At 39.9% G+C, this 22,221-nt stretch overlaps 1 protein-coding gene across 1 annotated transcript in view; it reads right to left on the bottom strand.

Annotated features, from left to right (window-relative positions):
• Positions 1-21,236, bottom strand: part of FSD1L (fibronectin type III and SPRY domain containing 1 like) — a 33,693-nt gene extending 12,457 nt beyond the window's left edge. Inside the window, 8 exon segments of the mRNA XM_026866019.1 lie at positions 1,737-1,858; positions 2,826-2,919; positions 2,922-2,978; positions 2,981-3,020; positions 17,925-18,026; positions 18,720-18,851; positions 19,774-19,864; positions 21,145-21,236. Of these exon segments, the coding sequence (XP_026721820.1) occupies positions 1,737-1,858; positions 2,826-2,919; positions 2,922-2,978; positions 2,981-3,020; positions 17,925-18,026; positions 18,720-18,851; positions 19,774-19,864; positions 21,145-21,236 (730 nt within the window).
• Between the last annotated feature and the right edge of the window lie 985 nt (positions 21,237-22,221).

Here is a 22,221-nt window from a genome sequence, read left to right as displayed (position 1 = left end):
CCAAAATATCACTTTCAAGAAATTTTTCTTCTAATTTATTTACAAAACAATGTTAGGAAGCTATCTTCAGACCAACCGGTCTCTAACACAATGAATTAATAAATTCAGCAATTTGGAGCTGCCTGTTTTTTGAATATTGACAGTGGTTAGGACCTACAGCTACAAAGTAAAAAAAGTCCTTCTCAGCATCTTCTTTTTCCAGAAAGCCATTACCTGCCACATGCCAAGTACCAATAACCAGCCAGCTACACCATTTAGATGCCCTAAGAGTCCTATCAGTGCTCAGCTGCAATGTCCATCTTCTCTTGCATCTCTGTACTGGGTCTGGCTGAGCCGGAATTGGTTTTCCCCTACAGCAGCCCTCATGGGCTGTGTTTTATGCTGGGAGCTGGCAGGGTGTTGGCAGCACCCTGGTGTTGTGGCTACTGCTGAGCAGTGCTTACACAGCACCAAGGCTCTTTCTGACATTTCCCCCAGTGGGACGGGGTGGGCAAGATCTTGGGAGGGGACACAGCCAGGACAGGTGACCCGAACCCAAACCTGCTTCCTGAGAAGGCCCGACAGCACCTGTCCATGGGAAGGAGAGAATAACTCTGTTTGCTTTTGCTTCCATGTGTGGATCTTTGCTTCACTTTGCTTATATTAAAACTGCTTTTATTTTACCCACAAGGGTTGGTCTGTCTTATTTTCTTTCCCCTCTTTGCCCTGTTGAGAAATCAAAGGGAAAAGGAGGGGAGGGGGGGAAGTGATAGAGTGACTTGGTGGATACCTGGCATTTAGCCAAAGTCAAACCATCACAATGATGTAGCAGCACATAACACTGTCAATCACAGTTCAAAACAACCAATATCAAGCTCTGTTGGAGAAAGTTACCATCACTATCTCATTTTCAGTGTCTGAATGCTAAAAGGCCAGCTTTGTGTCAATAAGCTTCTTAATCCTTTACAGAAATGGTTGTTTTCATTTTCACTTAGGACACAGTTTTCAGCAGTGCTCATTCAGAAGCAGACTGAACATACAAGTTCATATAGGAAGGCAGAACAGTTGTAAGCCAAAACATCTTGCTAACATTTTTTTTTTCCCTCTTCATCTTGCTTTTTGTCTTGCTAAATATTTTTTTTGAGAATGAAGTAGGTCAATGTCAATGTAGTTTCTGGAACGTGCAGCTGAAAGTTAGTGATTTTGTGAAGAAAAAAGAGGTTTGAAGATAAGACAGTAATAATTAAGACAGTTGGGGCCCATTCTTGAAGATAACAGGAACAAGGTTGGGACAAATTACAACAAACCAGCTCAAGACACAACACAGCTGCACACCACCTCCTAAACAAACCTTTGTGAGCATGCATGAGCACTAAGGTCAATCAGCAGACACAGTGAGGGAAGACTACCAATGACCACCAGGGACCCCTCGAGACCACCACCCAGCAGGAAAACACATGTGTAATTAGGATGCAGATATTGCAATTAGTTCCAGGAAATCTAATACATATGTAATTCATTTATCAGAAAAATTACTAATATGTATAATCCCACTGTATATTAGCTGCCACTGATAGATAGGGAGGCATGCTCACCTTGGTGAAGCTATTAGTGTGTGCGCCCATCACTGCAATAAAGAATGTCTGCCTTCTAAAACTCCAAAATGAGTCTTAGAGAATTCCTCTGCCAGCCTTTATGGTAAAACAGTGAGTGCAGGGTTTTTACTACCTCTAAGGTTAGAGTCTTTCATATTTTACCTTTGATTTCTAGAGTCATGGGATCAGAGTAATCCCCTGTTGCAGCTTTGTTGCAAGCTCATACTCTAAAGTTGAAGTAGTTTGAATCAAACTTCAGACCTAAAAAGGGAATGTTTAGAAAACTTGAACTGATGTTAATTACTGACTGAAATGCTGGGGTTTCAACCCCAAGCCCCATATTAAGGTTGACATATGGGTGATTCCCACAGCCCTCCACAAAGGTGGGGTGAGTTTGCCTTTAGGCTTCCCTCCAGGGTGCAGCTGGACTTGCACAGAGAGCCATTGGGTAAATGAGCCCCAGGTGTCTGCATTAAGTAAACAGAGGTCAGGTGTCCCACTTAGGGATAAAAGCTGGGACCACTTGCAGGAAGGGGCAGTGTCTGTCTGTGAGGTGGATGCACTTTGTGGAGTTTCCTGTTGGGGAAAGACCTCCTGCCTCCCTGGGACTGGGCTCCAGTCAGGTCTGGCTTTTGTAAACGTGGGCTGTGTGGAGATTCAGTGTGTGGCTTCCTTGGTCTTATGTATTTGGCTTGTTGACTCGGTTGTCTCCTGCCCTTTCTATGGGAGACTGCATTTCACCATTTGTTCCACCCATTGTTGGTCATGTGGTGGTGTTGTTGGGGTCAGTGGGATTGATGTCAATTATGTATAATCTGACTGATTTGTTTGTACCCCCAGCGCTCACCCATGGACTGACCCTTTTGTATCAAATACAATTTGGTTATTGGTTCATCTTTATGCTGGCTGTGTCCTTTATGCTAGGCTTAATAATTGGAAAACCACTGACTTTTAATTTTTACAAGACTAATATCTGTTCCACATAGCTGTCTTCCATTTATCTTAATCTGCAAAAAATAAGCTTAAATATCAGTCTCACTTCACTTAACACATGATTTTTTTTTTATTACGAAACTTGAAAGTCAAAATAAAAGGCAGAGCCATTATTGTACAAAGCATCCCAAGACTAATGTGAAACAACGGAAGCTTTGTTACATACAGGAAAATGGGTATATGGCAAAACTTTCAAGCATAAAGAGTCATATCAATATTCTTGGGTATGGAGTACAAAAAACCTTTACCTGACAGTACATCTCAGTAGTTTCAATAGAGTCTCTCAGTTCCCAACTATGTTAATCTCTTACTCGAGGAAGATGTTCAAAGTTGTTTTTTCTATACTCCAGTAAAAGTGATCAATTCTGCTGTCACCTTCAGGCATTCTCCACGATACTCTTATGTAGTTAGAGCAACCAGACATGCTCTGACATCTATCTCTGGAGCTGTAGGGAACGTAGAAAGACAAATACACAGATCAGTTTAAAGAAGAGAATGAACTTAATATCAATCTGTTCTTCTTGGATTCTAAATCCAGAAGATCAGAAGTTGCCCTTGGCCCAATAACACTGATTCCTTTTAGAGGATCTAGCCCATTAGAAAAGCACAACTGAAGACTAGGCGTATCACTTTCACTTAATATGTGTGGGAATATAACACAAGATTGACAAAGAGGACTATAAACATGCTCAAGTGATTTGCAGCTGGGGTGTCAAAAAACCCACATGTATCATACTAATTGTTTAGTTTTGTGTGCTTGACAGATAGCACATCCACATTTAGATAACACAGGCCTGTGATAGACTCAGAGGCATTGTATTGAACATGCTTGAGGTTCCTGCCCTGCTGTTGGCAAGATCAAAGCACAGTGGAAAACTATGCCTTTGAAAAATCCCTGATACACAGGCCAAAGCAGCAGGTTCAAGATATTTTTTTCTTCTCTTTTCTGGCTAGCAAGGACTACACTCCATGGTGCCTAGGTCCCCACTCGCATGCCTCTGCCTTGATGCTGCTGTGGAGATGGCCTGGGGTCACAAGGTAATGAGAATAAATTTACTCCTTGCATTTTGTCTGTGGTTGTTCCTTCAGCCTGCCTGTTTTGGCTCACACAACATGTGTTTTACAAAACAAGAAATCTGCATTAGCTCTAGAATAAACACTTGCATCACATTTTCCAGATGTTTGTGTTGTCAGTAAGGTGGGATGATCCCCTTCTGTAAGCAGTAAGAAGGAATGCTAGAGGAGAGTTGACTTACAATTATGAACCTACAATTTAGAATATACTACACAGGAAGAATATTAAGCACCAAGCTTTTATTTGAGTCTCTGGAAGGTAAGTACAGCTGCAACCCTCAAACAGTATCACTTGTTTACTTCAACAACTACAGACGACTGACAGTGTAATTTCCACTAGCCAGTCAGCAGTTACCTAGTTCTCTTCCCTTTTCATCCTTTGTCTTGAAGGGGAAAGGATTCCTAGGATTTACTAAAGAAAAGACTGAAGTTTTGTTTATAGACAACAGAAGTCTATCTCCATGAAATCAAAGAGCACTTAAGTCATTGGAAAATGTTTTTCAAAAGAAGACATTTACATAGTGCTTTCATAGTGTCCAAAGTACATTCAGGGAAGACTTTTGCTGGAGGGAGAGAAAAAGATGTTTTATTGTCTGCAGGTTTTGGAGGAAGGATCAGCAAAAGCCTCTTTGTTTCAACCTTTACAATAGCTTGAAATAGATATAAAAGAGGCCTGCAAGTCACAGAATCACAGAATCAACTAGGTTGGAAAGGACCTTGAAGATCATCTAGTGCAACTGTTAACTTAGCTCTGACAGTTCCCAACTACACCAGATCCCTCAGCACTAAGTCGACCCAACTCTTAAACACCTCCAGGGATGGAGACTCCACCACCTCCCTGGGCAGCCCATTTCAAAGCCTAACAACCCCTTCTGGAAAGAAATGCTTCCTAATATCTAGCCTAAACTTTCCCTGGTGCAACTTGAGGCCATTCCCTCTTGTCCTGTCACTTTCTACTAGGCTAAAGAGGCTCATCCCCAGCTCTCTGCACCCTCCTTTCAGGGAGCTGTAGAGGGTGATGAGGTCTCCCCTCAGCCTCCTCTTCTCCAGACTAAACACCCCCAGTTCCCTTAGCTGCTCCCCGTACGACCTGTGTTCCAGACCGTTGACCAGCTTTGTAGCCCTTCTCTGGACACACTTGAGTCATTCAATGTCCTTTTTGTAGTGAGAGGCCCAAAACTGCCAAACTTTAGCCAAAATACTGATCAAAGACCAGAACATTTTTCTAATAGATAACTGTTTACCATTTAGCACAGACTCCAAAGTAGAAAGTTTTGAAAATGTGACTGTCTCAAAGAGAATATGGTGCAAGCTTCCAATTGTTCCATATTACTAGGCAAATAAATAGAAGTGACTAGAGAAGAGCTTAAAACTTATTTTACTAGTCAAAAAAATTGGATGAGACAAAACAAAAGTTGTATCACTTTAAACAAAATCAGGAAGTATGAAAAATCTAAAGCACTGTAGAATCAGGATCATGGTTTTTTATACTTAGAAATTTGAAACTTAAACCTTTAATTTAAAAGGTCCAAAAACTTTTCTGCTTGACAAGATCCACTCATTTCCTCCAAAGTGCATTTTCACATGTTAAATATTGCTCAGAAGGCATTTCCAAATAGCAGTGAACAAGCTCAATGTTCTGATTTCATATCTACCTCCAATCTTATCAAGGGATGAAGAAGTGTTTAAATTGCAGACACCATATTGCTTTGGAACATGCAAGTATCAGATCATGCTTACCAGATACACTGAAGCACAGCTCTCATTTCCACTCCTGAAATCTTAGTTCAGTCCTTATTCTGAATACTAAAACACTCCTGTACTAAAAAAAAAAAAAAAAAAAAAAGAAAAAAAAAAGAAAAAAAAAAGAAAAAAAAAAGTACAAATCTCTTATATAGTTCTAACTCTAAAGACATCAGGTCATGCTTGAGAATTTGAGTAACTCTGCTTCGGACAGCACACAGGTCCTAATTCCTGCTTTAAAAAAAAAAAGAGATTCTTAACTAGAAAGTAATATACACACCACAAAACAAAGTTAACTGCAAATACTTGTATCCAATTTACACCCACATACCTGTGGCACCTTTAGAACATCTCATAGCTCACAGGAAGTGATACCCATTAAGTACTTCACTAGTATGTAAGAGAGATTGTGTGCTAACTAACAGAACATTAAAGAATTGTGGAAAAAAAAAAAGTCGTGTAGTGAAGAAGAGGGAGGAAATAGGAACTTGAGTATTAAAAATGTAAGCATGTTGAGAGTCACAAGCATTACAAATTTGGGATAGAATACAATTCTGATACTGAACTGAACATTGTAATAGAGATGGCTCAGTTGATTTCCCAAGACAGAGTTGACATTCTGAAATTCAGTGTGAGCTAGCAGATTCCACTGATTGGCCAGACAGATAGAGTAAATCTCTCCTTATGAAAGAATAATCTTCTCATGAGCAGGAAGAGAATGCCAAGTAGTCAGCTTCAGACTGCATTTTAACTTTTATTTAGTCACCAATCTTAGACAGAGAACCAGCAACAGCTGGTTTAGATCACACAGCATTTCAAGAATCTAGAGGAGTAAGAGGATGCTTATTACAGATAGTAAGTATTAAGATTCCTATCATTGCCACTATCCCACTGATTTGTTAAGGACAGTATATCTTTACCCTTAGAAAAGAAAAATTAATTTCTATAGTAATTTATCATTCTACACAAAACTTCAGAGAATTTAGACAATCAGACCCTTCATTGAAAACCTGTAAATTGAAAGCTGGACTATTTGGTCCATAAGAGCAACATATGCTGGAAACATGCTGTGACCTGTCTTTCAAAATACTATGCATATCACAGCAACTTTTCTGAACCAGGTCAGACTCTCAGAACATAGTTATAATTCTTCCAAGTGAAGAAAAATGGCATTTAGCATTTATTTTGAAAGATTAAAGTTTTATTTCTAAACAATAGTTTGAAGGCACAGTTCAAAGAAAAGCTACCAGAAATAGAAATTTCACTAACATTAGTCTGAGTGATGCCAACAGAAATATTCCAACAGATACAAGACTTTTTATACTCAAAAGGAAAATTAGATAACAAAAGTCTGTAAAGTACTTAAAAAACCCCAAACAACAAGATTGTCTTACAATTTAAAGGGACCAAGTCAGCTTGAAACATTATTAAATTTCAGCCATCAGGTATTAATAATAAACCAGAAGTTTATTATTAATAATAATAAGATAATGTATTTTATATATATACACTTAAAGAAATATTAATAACTATAATAACAATAATAATAGCCACTGCAGAGCTCTACTTCCCTGCACTAAAAATATCTTTCTCTTTATTAAGGTAAGAAAGGCCAACATTCAGCAAAAAAAAACCCTATATGAGAAACATAGAAGTTTCTAGTTCTCCCTCAAAAGTTGTCATGTCTGTCCTGGTTTGAGTGAGTGGCAGGTGTTTCTGGTAGCAGGGGAGGAGGCTACGGTGGTGGCCCCCTGTGAGAAGCTTCTTGAAGTTCCCCAGCTCCAAGTTGGACCCACCTTTGTGCCAAGGCCAGGCCAATTAGCTGCACCTCTGCAATAATGTCTTTAAGAAGGGAAACCTGGGAGGAGGAGTTGGAGTTGTGAGGAGAATGTCTGTGTGAACACTAAGGTCAGTGGAAGAAAGCAGGAGAAGTGAAAGAAGTGCACCAGAGCAGAGATTCCCCTGTATCCTGTGGTGAGACAGTAGTGCTGCCCCCCTGCCACCAATGGAGGTCCATGGTGGAGCAGAGGCCAACTTGCAGCCTGTGGAGGACTGCACACTGGAGCTGGTGACTGCTCCCAAAGGAGGCTGGGACTCTGTGGGAAGGAGGCCTTGCTATAGTAGTAGTTCCATGCTGGGAGGGCTGCAACATGTGGGGATGACCCATGCCAGAGCAGCTAGGGAAACACTGCAGCCCATGGGAGGAACCCATGTGGGAGAGAGATTGCAGAGGACTGTCTCCTGTGAGGGGGAAGCTGCACTGGAGCAGTGGGAGAATCCCAGAAGTTGTGTCCTCCCTCGATGAGGTGGAAGAAGTGGCAGGACTGACTGTATCTCTCATTTCTTGCCCACTGGGGAGGAAGGAGGTAGAGATATCAGGAGTAAAGCTGAGCATGGGAAGAAGGAAGGGATGGGGGAAGGTGTTTACAAGGTGTGGTAATGCTTCTCACAGTGACTGTTAAGTACTGTTGTTGTTAGTGTCTGTATTAAATTTCTGTTCTTTTTTACTTCCCCTAGTAAGTCTGTCTTTTGCCCACAGCCTAATGGATAAGTCATCCCTCCCTATCCTTACCTCAGTTCTTGAGCCTTTTGCTTTACTTTTTCCTTCAAGTGTGGGGCGGAAGGGGGGAGTGAGTGACAGCATGGTGCTCAGTTGGTCTCTGATCTCAAACCAGGACATGTTTCAACAATCACTTAGGAAAGAGTCAACCAATTTAATTATTTAAGATGACTATGACCCTTTCAAAATAAATACATTTTCAAGAATAAGATTAAATCAAAGACAAAAAAACCAGACTTTGTACTGTACCTCTCTGTGAGGTGTCTGGTAGCCTTGAAGCATTTCACGGAGAAGAAAGAGAAAGTAGTTAGTATTTCTAGGCAAATATCAATGGTGGTAACATGCAAGAAGGCTGAGAACAATCTCAGCTGTATTGCTCAGATTTGAAGATCAAAATGACAACATTCACAAAATAAATTTTCCCATAAAGCATGTGAATAGTATTGGTTAGAGCTGCAACAACGTATCACCTGGGGAAAAGCTGATCTAAAGAACCACACCAAACCAATTCCAAATGACTCAGCTTCCTGGTTGTGACTTTGCTGCTTCAAATTTCTCTTAATTAGTCTTGTTACTCTTCATCCCATTTTCAAAGAGCTACACCATCAAGTCAGTATAACTTATTTCCCATAGTATTTTCTGTGAAGTGCTTATTAGTGGCATGTAACCATACCTGACTTGTCTGGCTATACATCATACAGGATGTATACTCTGACAAACAAGAAAGGACTTGCTTCAACTTTCTCTGAAAGTTATTGTCCTATTCCAACAATACTTCCCAAAAGGCTCTCTCCATATGTCACTATCCAAAGCCACAAAACATAGTTTTTCCCAGCATTTACATGATACTGCTGAAGCAGATACTGAAGCCATGATGAAATATTTCAAAGGTAACTATTAACTGGCATTTGGAAAGAAAAAAAATCCATCTTTCACCAAGAACTGCTAACTTAAGACAAAATATTATTGTGGAAGTAGTGATGGCTTAGTTAGGTCTGTTGAATCCATGGTGGAGTTAACATTGTTACTTGTTCTAGTTCCCATTCAGCTGAAATACTTTTGTAACTGATTTGTTACTTATTTGAGATGATTTTAATGATTTCTAGTGATTTGGATTTAAATAAGGAATGATTTAGAATAACCATACAACCAGTTATGCTGCTACAAAGTTCTTTGTAAAGTCCCAGGCTAAGGCCACGTAGGCTGTTAATAATCATTAACCTGATTTCTATTCAAAGAAAAAGACTCATGATGAGGTACCATTGTTAGACTGTTCAGTAGGGACAATTTATAGCCCTGTAGACCAGGTGTTCTAAAAGTTGTATTGTGAAAGGGCCTCGAAGCATATTAAAATCACAATGTGAGCCAAAGTCCTTGAGTCAGGGATATTGGAGGGTCTTTCTTTTAGGTCAGTAGTCTGTAGTGGTCCCAAAAGCAGTGTCTCCAACTCATTTCAGGACTCAAGTGTGCATAACTGGAAAGACATGGGAATAAGAAAATGAGTTACAGGAGTTAGCATGTTTATATATGAGAACTTGATTAATATGTATTACTGTATCCTATATAATCAGCATGCTACATAAGTCAGGTGTGTGTTGGTGGTGAGACAACTCCCCACGCACCCGGCCATTAATAAAGGAGTGTCTGCTTATCTACATCCCATTGGTGTAGGTAAGTGCTTTTATCCCATTTTGGTGATATTTTCCCTTCCAAACAGGAGACGAGAAACATCAGGTAGCTTCCCAGTTTAAAGTCAAACAAAACTGGAGGACTCCCACATTTTTCAGTACATACAAAGCACACACAATGTAAAAAAAAAAAATAAATAAAAAATCAGTTGACTGTTATAAAGCCAACTTTATATTCTTAAAGTGAAAGTGGAGAAAAACAAGGTATAGAAATAATTCATCTTAAGAGGTAGCTTTATTTTACCTCAAACCATGGTTATTGTAGAAACTTGACTGATTTTCCTACATGACAGCTGTAGACAAAACAGAGCTACTTAAAAGCCTTCTTCATAGCCTTTACACTTTCTGGAATATGTGGTACCCTGGACTAAAAGAACAGTCTTCTGCAAGACAGTTAAAATTAAAAAAAAAAATGACTCAACAATAGAGGGTTTTTTTACTATTAAGCAGGTATTCTTTATTAGCAGTGCTGGGGTCGCCCTGGGGATTCTCAACCGTAAGGGCTCCCAAGAACCAGCAAGTGACATCAGTTTACATACACACAAATCATACATATTCATTAGATTTCCTGGAAAGAGGTGTCTTATGAGATCCTGGAATTCACTTACATAGTCCGAGCATGCATAGTGAAAATAGGGTGAGGGTCTTTGGTGGTCGAGGGAAGAAGTAAGTAGTCTTCTTCACAGTGTTCACTAGTTAAGCCTCTTTCCAGAGCATGTGCTGTGAAGTAAAGTCCAGGTGTCTTCTTCCTAAATTTGCGAGATCATCCTCCCTAGATAGGGTCTTTGTGTCCTTTTGTTTAAGTCCCCCTTACTTTAGTTTGCCCATTCTAGGAGTTGCCCAAGTGCCCACTGAGGGCTTTGAGTCTGCGATCAGTGGTTATATAAGGGAGCGTTTTACTCTTGTCTAAACAGACAAAGAGGCCTAGGGAAACAGTTAAGGAGTCCTTGGCAAATAAACACAAGCAAACCACAAGCAAAGTGTTCATGCATCACAGTTTAGTCTTAAATGATGATTGTCAGAAATTCATTTGTTTGAGCCCTTTCATTCCCCCCTTTTCTTTTGAGGGTATAGTGCTTATAGTTATCTCCCTCATTTAAATCAATTTATTATATTGTGAATAGCAGTTACAACACTGAATTGTCAAACAAGCCGCTACAATCATCACAGCTATCCCTATAATCGATACAAATAATTCTTTAACCATCTGAAGTTTAGCAACCATGAAGTAAGCTTGTTCCATATTTCTTCAAAGCCTAAGGAAGTATCGTTCTTTTGTATCTCCTGCAAAATACCTAATTGTTGCAATTTTATTCCTAAAACTACATTTATTTTCCTGTTTCATCTATGCATATACAACAGCTAGAATTCACAACTGTGCACACTTCCCCATGTGAGGCCAACATTATGTCTCACTATCAGCACTCCAAATCAGGAAATAATTTAATTCAGTAACACTTCAGTAACCTCTCTTGCCTTATTAGTTCTGCATGGGAATGCCTCTGGCCAACCTGACAAGGTATCCATTAACACCAATAAGTACCAATACCCCCTTTTCTTGGGCATTCAGAAAAAGCGATTTGTTAAAGTTGTCCCAGACTATTACCTTTCCCTATAACTCCAGTTTGAATTTTACTTGACCTATTTGGGTTGTTTTTTAAACAGATTTCACATCTTCAGGTTACTTGTTTCACAGTAGTGTATAAATTTCATCTTACTATTTTTTTGATTTAGCTGCTTGTATAGAGCATCTGTTCCCCAATATGTTTTCTTATGTTCGTCCAAAACTAGCTTCCATAGTATGTTAGAAGGCACTATTGGTCGCTCATCTGGAACAGAAAACCATCTCTTTTTTTATTACTCTTTAGATCATTAATCAATTTTTATCCTCCTTTGAATATTCAGGTTTCAAATCTGAGTTTAGGATTGAAAGTTTACTGTCTGAGATCAAAGCTAATGCTATGGTTTCAGTCATTTCTGCTGCCTGTCTGGCCTCCCAACCTGCCAAATTATTTCCAACTTCCTGTTCAGTGTTACCTTCTTGATGCCCTCAGCAATGCATGATGGCTATGTTTTCAGGGAGTTTTATGGCTTCTAGCAGCCTTAAAATTTCCTCCTAATGTTTTGTTTGTTTTCCTTGTGCATGAGTAATCCTTGTTCTTTCCATACGGCACCATGAGCATGTACTACTCCAAAAGCATATTTCAAGTCTGTCCATATATTAATCTTTTTCCCTTTTGACAGCTCTAAAGCTCTGATCAAGGCAATTATTTTAGCCTTCTGAGGTAGAAGTCCCTACTGGCAATGGTTTAACTTCAATTACTTCAGAAGTGGTGGTCACAGAGTATCCGGCCTTACAGTTTCCTTGTTTTATGAAGCTGCTTCCATCTGTGAACCAGGTGTCCTCAGCATCCTCAAGTGTTGTTCTTTTAAGTCACGTCTACCGGAATAAACAGCTTCCATGGTCTCCAGTCATGGGTTACAGGCTCTGGTCCCGCTGAGAAAAGAGGCTGGATTGTTTGGTATTTTAAAATTGTTTGGTATTTCTAAAATACCAAACCCGGATGGTTTGGTATTTTAGAAATCTGGAAGAAAAGCCAGTGGCCTCCCTTTTTTTCCAGGATGGCCAAGACAGTGTGGGACACCAATACCATCATCTTTGGGCCCATAGTAAACTTCTGGGCTTCTTGAATGTTGAGAACAACTGCTGCAACTGCTCTCAAACATCAGGGCCATCCTTGGCTCACTTCATCCAGTAGCTTAGAAAAGTGAGTAACTGATTGCTTATAGGGTCCCAGCTGTTGGGCCAGCACTCCCAGTGCTGTGCCTTGTCTCTCATGTGAGAACAACCAAAAGGGTTCAGAAACATCAGGGACGCCCAAGGCAGGAGCTCTCATCAATTTCTTCTTCAATTGTTCAAACATCTTTCTAGCCTCTCCGGTCCACATTAATCTTTATGGGTTTACCTTTAGCAAGCTATACAACGGTTTTACCAAAAGTCCATAATTATTTATCCACAGTTGGCACCAACCTGTCATCCCAAGAAGAGTTTAGAGTTCTTTTACACTCTTAGGTTCGGGCGTGCGACAGATGGCCTCTTTTCTCTCCGATCCCAGTTCTCATTGTCCTCCCAAAATCCTGAATCCTAAATAGGTCACTTGCTGATGGACCAATCGAGCTTTCTGCTGAGAATCAATATCCACTAAATCCCAGAAAATTAAACAAACTGACAGTCCGTTGTACACAATCTTCCTTCGTCCTTGTAGCTATGAAAAGGTCATCTACATATTGTAGTAAAGTTCCTTCTGGTGAGGGAGGGGTCCAGGTTTCACGTTCCTGAGCCAATTGATTCCCAAAGATAGTGGGACTCTTTTTAAAACCCTGTGGTGACACTGTCCAGGTTAACTGTGTTTTTCTCCCTGTTATCAGGGTTTTCCCATTCAAAAGTAAATAATTTTTGGCTTTCTGTTGCTAAGGCCAGGCAGACTTTACATCCAATACTGTAAACCATACTTGATCTTTCAATTTAGTTAATAAAGTATAAGGATTTTTCAGCACAAGATAAAGGTCAAATCATTAATTGATTTTGTTTATTGAACTTAAATCCCAAATTATTCTACAGCTCTTGCCATTGGATTTCTTTACATATAAGATAGGGGTATTATACTCTGATTCGTATTCAATTAACAGTCCGAGTTGCAAAAATTCATCAATAATTTTTTATCCCTATTCGATCTTCTGCACACAAAGGATATTGTTTAATCCTCACCAGAGAAGCTCCTACTTTTAATTTGAGTTCTATTAATTTGGTATTCTGAGTCTTACCTGGTATTCCAGAAGCCCACACTCCTGGATATACCTGGTCCAAAATTTCACACACAGAATCATCTAGGTTGGAAAGGACCCTGGAGATCATCTAGTCCAACCATTCGCCTAGCACAGTTCCCACCTACAGCATATACTTAAGCTCTAAATTGACCCTACTCTTGAACACCTCCAGGGATAGGGACTCCACCACCTCCCTGGGCAGCCCATTCCAACGCCCAAAAACCCATTCTGTAAAAAAATACTCCCTAATATCTAGTCTGAACTTTCCCTGGAGCAACTTGAGGCCATTCCCTCTTGTCCTGTCACTTTCTACTAGGCTAAAGAGGCTCATCCCCAGCTCTCGGCAGCTTCCTTTCAGGTAGCTGTAGAGGGCCATGAGGTCTCCCCTCAGCCTCCTCTTCTCCAGACTAAACACCCCCAGTTCCCTTAGCTGCTCCTCGTACGACCTGTGTTCCAGACCCTTGACCAGCTTTGTAGCCCTTCTCTGGACATGTTCAAGTAACTCTATGTCCTTTTTGTAGTGAGGGGCCCAAAACTGAACACAGGAATTGAGGTGCGGCCTCACCAGTGCCGAGTACAGGGGCAAGATCCCTTCCCTGTCCCTGCTGGCCACGCTATTGCTGACACAAGCCAGGATGCCATTGGCCTTCTTGGCCACCTGGGCACACTGCTGGCTCCTGTTCAGCCGGCTGTCAATTAGCACTCCCAGGTCCCTCTCTGACTGGCAGCTCTCCAGCCACTCCTCCCCAAGCCTGTAGTGCTGCTGGGGGTTGTTGTGGCTCAAGGGCAGCCCCCGGCACTTGGTCTTATTGAAACTCCTCCAGTTGGCCTCAGCCCATGGCTCCAGCCTGTCCAGGTCTCTCTGCAGAGCCTCCCTACCCTCGAGCAGATCAACACTCCCACCCAACCTCGTGTCATCTGCAAACTGACTGAGGGTGCACTCGATCCCCTCATCTAGATCATCAATAAAGATGTTAAACAGAAGTGGCCCCAAAACCCAGCCCTGGGAGACACCACTTGTGACCGGTCGCCAACTGGATTCAACTCCATTCACCACAACTCTCTGGGCCCGGTCATCCAGACAGATTTTTACCCAGCAAACTGTGTGCAATTGTCCAAGCCTCGAGCAGCCATTTTTCCCAGGAGAATCCTGTGGGAAACGGTGTCAAAAGCCTTGCTAAAGTCAAGGTAAATTACATCCACAGCCTTTCCCTCATCTAATAAGCAGGTCGCCCTGTTGTAAAAGGAGATCAGGTTTGTCAAGCAGGACCTGCCTTTCATAAACCCATGCTGACTGGGCCAGAGCATCTGGTTGTCCCTCATGTTTTGTGTGATGGTACTCAGGATGAGCTGCTCCATCATTTTCCCGGGTACCGAAGTCAAGCTGAGAGGCCTGTCATTTCCCAGATCATCCTTCTGACCCTTCTTATATCTGGGTGTCACACTGGCCAATTTCCAATCTTTTGGGACCTCCCCGGTCAGCCAGGGGAGGTAAATGATAGAAAGTGGCCTGGTGAGCACCCCAGCCAGCTCCTTCAGGTATTCTGCTCTCCTTTTCAGTCTATAACAAAGACAAACTTAAAAATTCGATTACTTGGGCTTCCTTTATTTTGAACTCAATTCCGTCGACACAAAACCCCAATCTTTGCTCCTGGTTGTTCTAACAGGTCTCTCCCTAATAATGGTTTAGGGAATCCAGGCAAATAAAGAAACTTATTTATACCTATTTGTTTTCCTAATTTCTTCTTTATAGGTTGCATAAAGAAAGCCTTTTCAGTCTGGCCAGTTGCTCCATCCACATTACAAAATCTCTGTCCATTAGGTATTAAATGTTGGCTCAGAACAGAGTAAGAGGCTCTCCTTATCCCTGTTCCCTAGCATTATTGTAACCAGTGGATCTGCTCGGGTAGATTTCTCAGGTCCCCGTCATTATATTTCAGCAATCACTTCAGGCTTTATTTTTCTTAGTTTAGGACATTCCTTTCTCCAATGTCCTTGCACTCCACAATAAGCACACTGATCTGACTGCAGCGCTGTTCGGAAACTTCCTCAAGCTCCCACAAGAGGTCCTCCTCTACCTCTGTCTCCAGGGAGCCTCTGAGGTCCCGCTCTTTGTTCTAATGCTGTAACTCTTGCCGTAGCTATAGTTCTACTTATTTTCTTCATCTCTCCGGTCCTTCACTTTTACACATCTTCCTCCAATACTACATGCTGAACAATATCGCTTCAACTTTCCTTGTTACCTCTTTATCCTTTTCTAAAGCCAAGACAAGAGGATCCTGGGGGCCAAATTTATACTGCACTTTTTGCCATTCAGGATGATTTCTTGAGGTGAAAAACATATCTGCATGCATCACCTCATCCCACTTTTCTTCTCATCTTAGGAACAACATCAATTGCAGCAAAATATCATATTTTAAAGTATCATTCCTGAGCCATTTTTCTTCATCCTCTAATTTATACAATGGCCACCACAGATTACAATACTTTATCAAAGTCTTTCCATTAGTTACATGACCTGTGACCATTATATATTCTTCCAATGTTTATTTCTATTCCTCCAACCACAAACCACCTTTACCACGTACAAACAACATTCTCTGTTTTCCCAGGAAGTCTAGACCTGACACTTGGGGCAGTCAATATCCTGCCCAAACTTGACCCAAAGCTTTTGCTCACACCACATTTAAAACAAACAAACGTTTACAATAATTTTCCGGGTGTAACAGACACCACTTGCATTCCCACATTCATTCAAAATTATGTATTAAGATCACAACAGTTATTTATCAATTGCTTCATCCTTCTCTGGCTGTGTCCCTCATGGGATAACAGAACCGAGGATCCAGAACCCGCATTCACATCATACTTATTTTTATGTCTCTCTCACACAAAATCATGCAAATTCAGAATACAAAGCAAGTCAGTAGCTGTTAAACTTTAAAATTTTAAACCATTTATTTCACAAACTTCTGTTTGCTTTTCAGGCAAACAGAGGTATATAGCATATAAAGTTACCAAATACAAACACTTGTTTTACCAAACATTTATTCACTACAAATTCTGAGGAGATGAACAGAGGCACTCAGGGAACTCATCATCATAAGCCACCCCTTTCTAGGAAATCTAATGAATATGTATGATTTGTGTATATGTAAACCGATGTCCCTTGCTAGTTCTTGGAAGCCTTTATGGTGAAGAATCCCCAGGGTGACCCCAGCACTGCTAATGAATACCTGCTTAACAGTAAAAAAACCTTTACTGTTGAGTCAACTTCTCTGTTTCAACAGCTTTGTCTTGATCCGGGGGGGGGGGGGTTCAATATGATCCCAAGAGCAAGATTAAGACATAAATGAGGTCAAATGCTGTACACCCAAAATAGTTTTTATTAATAAAAGTGAAGAGTAGTAGTGATAGGACAGAATGGAAGGAAAAGACAGAAATCAAGCAAGCACCCAGAACAGAGTTGCAAGAATAGTCACCACCATGGATCCAGCAGTGCCCCTTTGGTCCTCAGTCTTCAGTGCTTTGGTGGTGGGCACACACAGAGCAAAGTTTTCTGTTGCATTGTATCAGCTGATTAGCATTATCTGCCCACCTTTATTTTTTCCTCTGGTCCCAATAGGTTTTTGCTGACTTAATGCTTCTTGAGCAATCATTGTCTTCTGGGGTGGAAATGTTCACCTCTTATCAGTTCATTAGCAATGCATGCATGGTGTCTGGTGTACACAACAGAGCCACAAATGGCTACACCATGGACCCAGTGATAAACATTTGGTTTCACTCAGTCCATGTCTCCCCCTCTGAGGCTTATCTAAGGAGTCTGACAGTGCAACTGCAAGGGAGTGGGCAGTGCATCCTTTGATACACTCCTGCTTCCTTAGACTAATCCAAATGCCACAGCTTGTCCTTGAGGTTTGCACAGACAGCTTTGAGACAGTCATTTGACATTTCAGTCTTTCACAAGCTTGCATGAAGTTCTGCAAAACAACCCTCCATGGATGGCTGCAGCTAGAATACAGAGACTATGTAAGTGTCATGTAAGAGCCCTGGGCAACTGACAGATCACTTGCTGCAGCTTTGAATGCTGGCCACCACACATTTTTTAAGTCTTGGCTCAGGTTTATAGAGAATTATTTCACCCTCACCTTCTGGGTTCACTTACTTATATCAGTGCAAGTTTGCTTAGCACTAACAGTTGTCCAGGAGAAGGCATTCCTTTCCCTCCCCCCTCACTCTAAATAAGAAAAGAACTTATTTTATTAGACATTGTGTAAAAAATCAAGACTATAGTGCTTGATTTGGCCTCCTCAACAAAACATTACATGTATTTTTACATGCATCTTTACCCTGAGTTTTGGTATTCTGGGTAAGTTGGCAGGGTCCAGTACAATAATGCAAATGATATTTCAAATTAAGACAAGTATCAACATCTGTCTTACGCACATCTGTTCAATATTCTGCCATTAAGAATTTTGCAGGCTCCTTCAGGTTCAGTGACTGCATAGCAAGTTTCAGCAGATCCTCAGAACTCTCTAGAGCATTAATACACTGGTCAACCTGATTCTGAAGAAAAAGCAAAAAGTACAGATAATTGATGTATTCACATTTTAAAAGTGGTTTATAAACTACCAGTGTTAGAATTCTCTCCATGACTTTACTATGCATTTGTAACAACTTACTACCTTATCAAGGCTATTACTTCTGACACATTGTGTTAACTAGAACTTCACTGTGCTTTGACAAGTGCACAGTGATACATGGCACATCCTCTAATTCAAAGGGGAAAAAGTTGAATAGGTGATTAAGTCTGACTTAAAAGCCAGTTTTCATTTTATGGCCTGTTTCTCTCAACATCAGAATTTCAGAAGCAACGAATGCTTACACCTGTGTGCACTATAATTTCTACATAAAGAACTGCACTTCATCAATGAACTAATACTGTTTAATGTAGCAGTAGCCTTGAAAAAGGAAATTATCTCCAACCAGCTAAGTCTGCTTCTATGTAGCCACTCTCCACCTGTAACCTCTACAGGTAATACCACTTCCTTTCTACCTAATGTTGAGAACATATGTATGCTAGAGACCATGAAGTAGCCTAGAAGAAAGGACCAGAGAAGTACTTACATCACAGACAACATTTACCTTACATTTACTGCATTTCTTGCAACACTACTAAAATCTCACTTTCAGTTGAGATTTAAGATAGCAGCTTAAAACTGCTTCTACTCAGCTGCAGAAATTTACAGATATAGTTACCTGCAGAGTATGAAGTTTCTAAGCCTCTTCTTATCGAATACTGTTGGTCATACACCACTTCATCTTATCCAACACAAAACACAGACCATCAAATTCCTTCTCCAAATCAGTGACTGCATTAGAAGAGCTCACCTGAGAAGGGAATTGAAACTGCTGCAATTTATATTGGAAACAATGCAGACTAGTCTTTCACACTGAAGATCACTGTTTGCCCAAGCATATTTTGCCATGACCACTGCTCCTCACCTTGTCAAAAGGGAAAAAACATTAGGGATGATAGACACTTAAGAAGACTTTACATCATGACACTTAAGACCAAAATCCATGAAAATTCTGATACTCAAACTTGCACAGAACCAACATACTTGGAAACTTTGTTCCATGCCAAAAGGCCTTGATTTCCCTCTCACAATTATATATGGACTGCTAGATGTTTGTAAGGAGGTAGTTAACTAGTTTCATATAAAATGCTTTCATGTGACACCAAAAAACTGCCCTCAAGAAGCCAGCCTAAAGATCAGTTGAATGATATCTATTTCTGCAGTTTACTTGGCTCAGCTTAAACACGAAGCACTTTATGGTTTATTGATAGCTGAAAGGAACCTAAACCTTATCCTAGTGTAGATGCTCTAAAAATTAGCTCTGACTTAAGCCCAACAATTTGCAATTACTGAAAAGAGAAAGAGCAAGAAATTTTGTCTCGATCATCAGGATGGTCTCATTTTTCAGTCTGCAAGCACAGTAGAGGTCTAAAAAAGATACAGACTACTTCCAACTAACAGGAGTTTGAGATCTTGCATCACAATCCAGATTCTCTCTTCCACACAAATCAAATCCTACAATAGCTTTTCACATGAAAACCAAAACTACCATACCTTTCAACTAGAGACAGACAAAAAATAAAATGTTTTTCTATCTGGTTCCAACATGAAGATATATTTTAAATTTGATTCTTATAGCCTATCGCTTACACACTACCAAAACAGTTTCAGACTGACAAAACTAGAAATTTGCTCCCCTCTCAGCTACAACCAATGAGCCTTAATATATATACCTGAACATTTTTCACTGTCTGTTTCAGCACATCAATGAAGTTGTGAATTTCAGTATTTTTCTTCACTAGAAACAATCCTTTGCAGAGACTCCTAGTATTACAAAAACAAATGAGAGAAGTTATAAAAGAACCCTGCAATTTTTTTAACCATCACCATTTCAACTTATATGGAAATTCATCATACACATTTTGGTTGTGGTGAATTCAACTCTTATTCTGATGGGATCAAGAAATACATTTTGTTAGAAAAGAGTATCTAAGGTCTAAAAAGCATTCCACCAAACTAAGCATCTCTAGCTGTTAGTTTAAGATAAATCAAGAGTCTGTTTTATGATACACCACTGTTTCACATGCTCTGCCACACATCATACTGCAACTCCCAAATCTAACCAGATTACCTACTGGCACCACAATCTGCCATCTACAGTTTCTCCAGATGAGAAAGCTAGCATTTGCACACCTAAATAAAGAACCAAGAAAGAAAAAAAAAAAAAAAAAGTAAAAGTTAACCCAAAAGAAAAAATAGCATTTTCTACTGTCAAAAGAATCTAGTGTAAAATAACTAACCTGACAGTTTATTCTATATACAGAATAAAACTGTAACAGTGATTTGTAAATTTATGCCACAGGATGTAATTATTTTGGCAAATAATTTATATCTTCCAATTAAAAGTGACCTCAAAGAGGAAAGTTTACTGCTAGTGGAGAAAGAGAATCAAGGTTATTTCTGTGGTCTACTACTCCAGCTACAAAAAAGCAGGCAAAATCATTAAGCACATCAAAATGAACTTTTAATTAGACTACCAAGCCTAATTTTACTGAATAGCCAGACACATATTCTAAGAATGACAAACACACATCAACGCTTGCTACTTAAAACTAAGTCAAGTATAACTACAGTGCAAAGCGTATCAGCATAAGTAAGTAAAAATAAAGGACAGGGTGAGGAGGTAACTAAGAATCTTCTGTTATTTAATTCATTGATAATAAGTTCAAGAAACAACTGAGTCTAAAATGCTAGATTTGGTTCTTTAAAAAAAAGTAAAACCTGTCTCAATTATAATTAAGACATTATTTATCAGCTGGACTCAAGAGTTTCAAGTTGCTCAGCTTAACATTGTTATTTGACAACATTTAGGAAAACAAAGCATGGGGAGCTAATAAGCACAACTTGAAAACAGCCAGATCACCAAAAATATGTTGCAGAAGTCCCTCACATAAGCAATTTCTTAATAACCACTTACTACTTAGATCACATTTATTTGCTAAAAAGCAAGAAAAATATTTTATCCTTTCACAACATCCACAGCAAACCTCAACACTACGTCCTCCATAAGGAACCTCTCCACTAGTCCTAAGCCATGCTCATACCTGTTTCTTCTGATGCCTTCCTTGGCAGTTTTTAATGAATCTTCAATCACGTATTTATTGGTATGCTGGCCCGTTGCCCATTTGCATTGCATTGTGCTCACAAAGTTAAACCTCTAGCAAAGGAAAGTGAAATTTTACTGCTTTTACCACAGGCCTTGTGATCATAAAGATATAATGGACCAGCTAGCAATGACTGAAATTGGGACTCTGAGGAAGATAAACAAGACCAAATTGGCTTCTTTCAGACACAAAGAGTACAGCAAGTCTTGACCACTTTGTTAAAGAATCTTTTAATTGTTTGGTTAAAACTGAGCATGTTTAAAGACAATTTTGTATACTTCAGAATGGCAGATGAAACACCATTGTCCAACCAGCTATTTCTGCATTCACTACTGACCAGAAACAATTGCTTTTGCATGTCAGACAGCCAACAGTTAAGCCTTAGATCCTATAAACATAACTCAATTTGGATGAACAAGAAAATGCCTAATCCTCTTTCAGCTAGGATTTTAGGGTTTGTTCAGCTGTACCACAGAGGGGAAAAAAAAAAAATCTTCTTGTACATAGTAATGAACAATGGGTTTTGGTTTTATAGCTACATACGGTTAAAGGAAAATATCTACATGTGAGGAATGCTTAGAAAGCCTTTATGCAGCCAAATACATGGCAGCAACTGGAAGACAGAGCTGTCAAATAAGGTTTTCCACTACATCTAAAGTTAAAGTCAGCTGACCAAACAGGGATCACTATGGCTTTAAAAAGTAAGCTACCCATTTCCAAACAGAAATTCCACCAGGTTTGGTCAAATGCAAACAAGATTAGACACCTTCTACAAACAGGTGCAAGAGGCGTAACAATATCCACCAGCAGTAGATAGAATTTTTCTTAAACACCAATGCACAAGCCACCAGAACAGAAAGCGAGTTTTTAGAAATCACTAACATACAATGTTTTCAAATGTAATTTCCCAGTCACTCAATATGTACTAAATTTTTTTTTTCAAACATACAAAGACACATGCCAAAGTCAAAACACTGCATTGTTGCCATGTCTTCCTTTAATGGGAATTTCTCAAAA

This window comes from Athene cunicularia, assembly GCF_003259725.1.
Source record: "Athene cunicularia isolate RWA chromosome Z unlocalized genomic scaffold, athCun1 chrZ_part2, whole genome shotgun sequence".
Taxonomy (NCBI): domain Eukaryota; kingdom Metazoa; phylum Chordata; class Aves; order Strigiformes; family Strigidae; genus Athene; species Athene cunicularia.
This window is presented reverse-complemented; position numbering and strand designations above follow the sequence as displayed.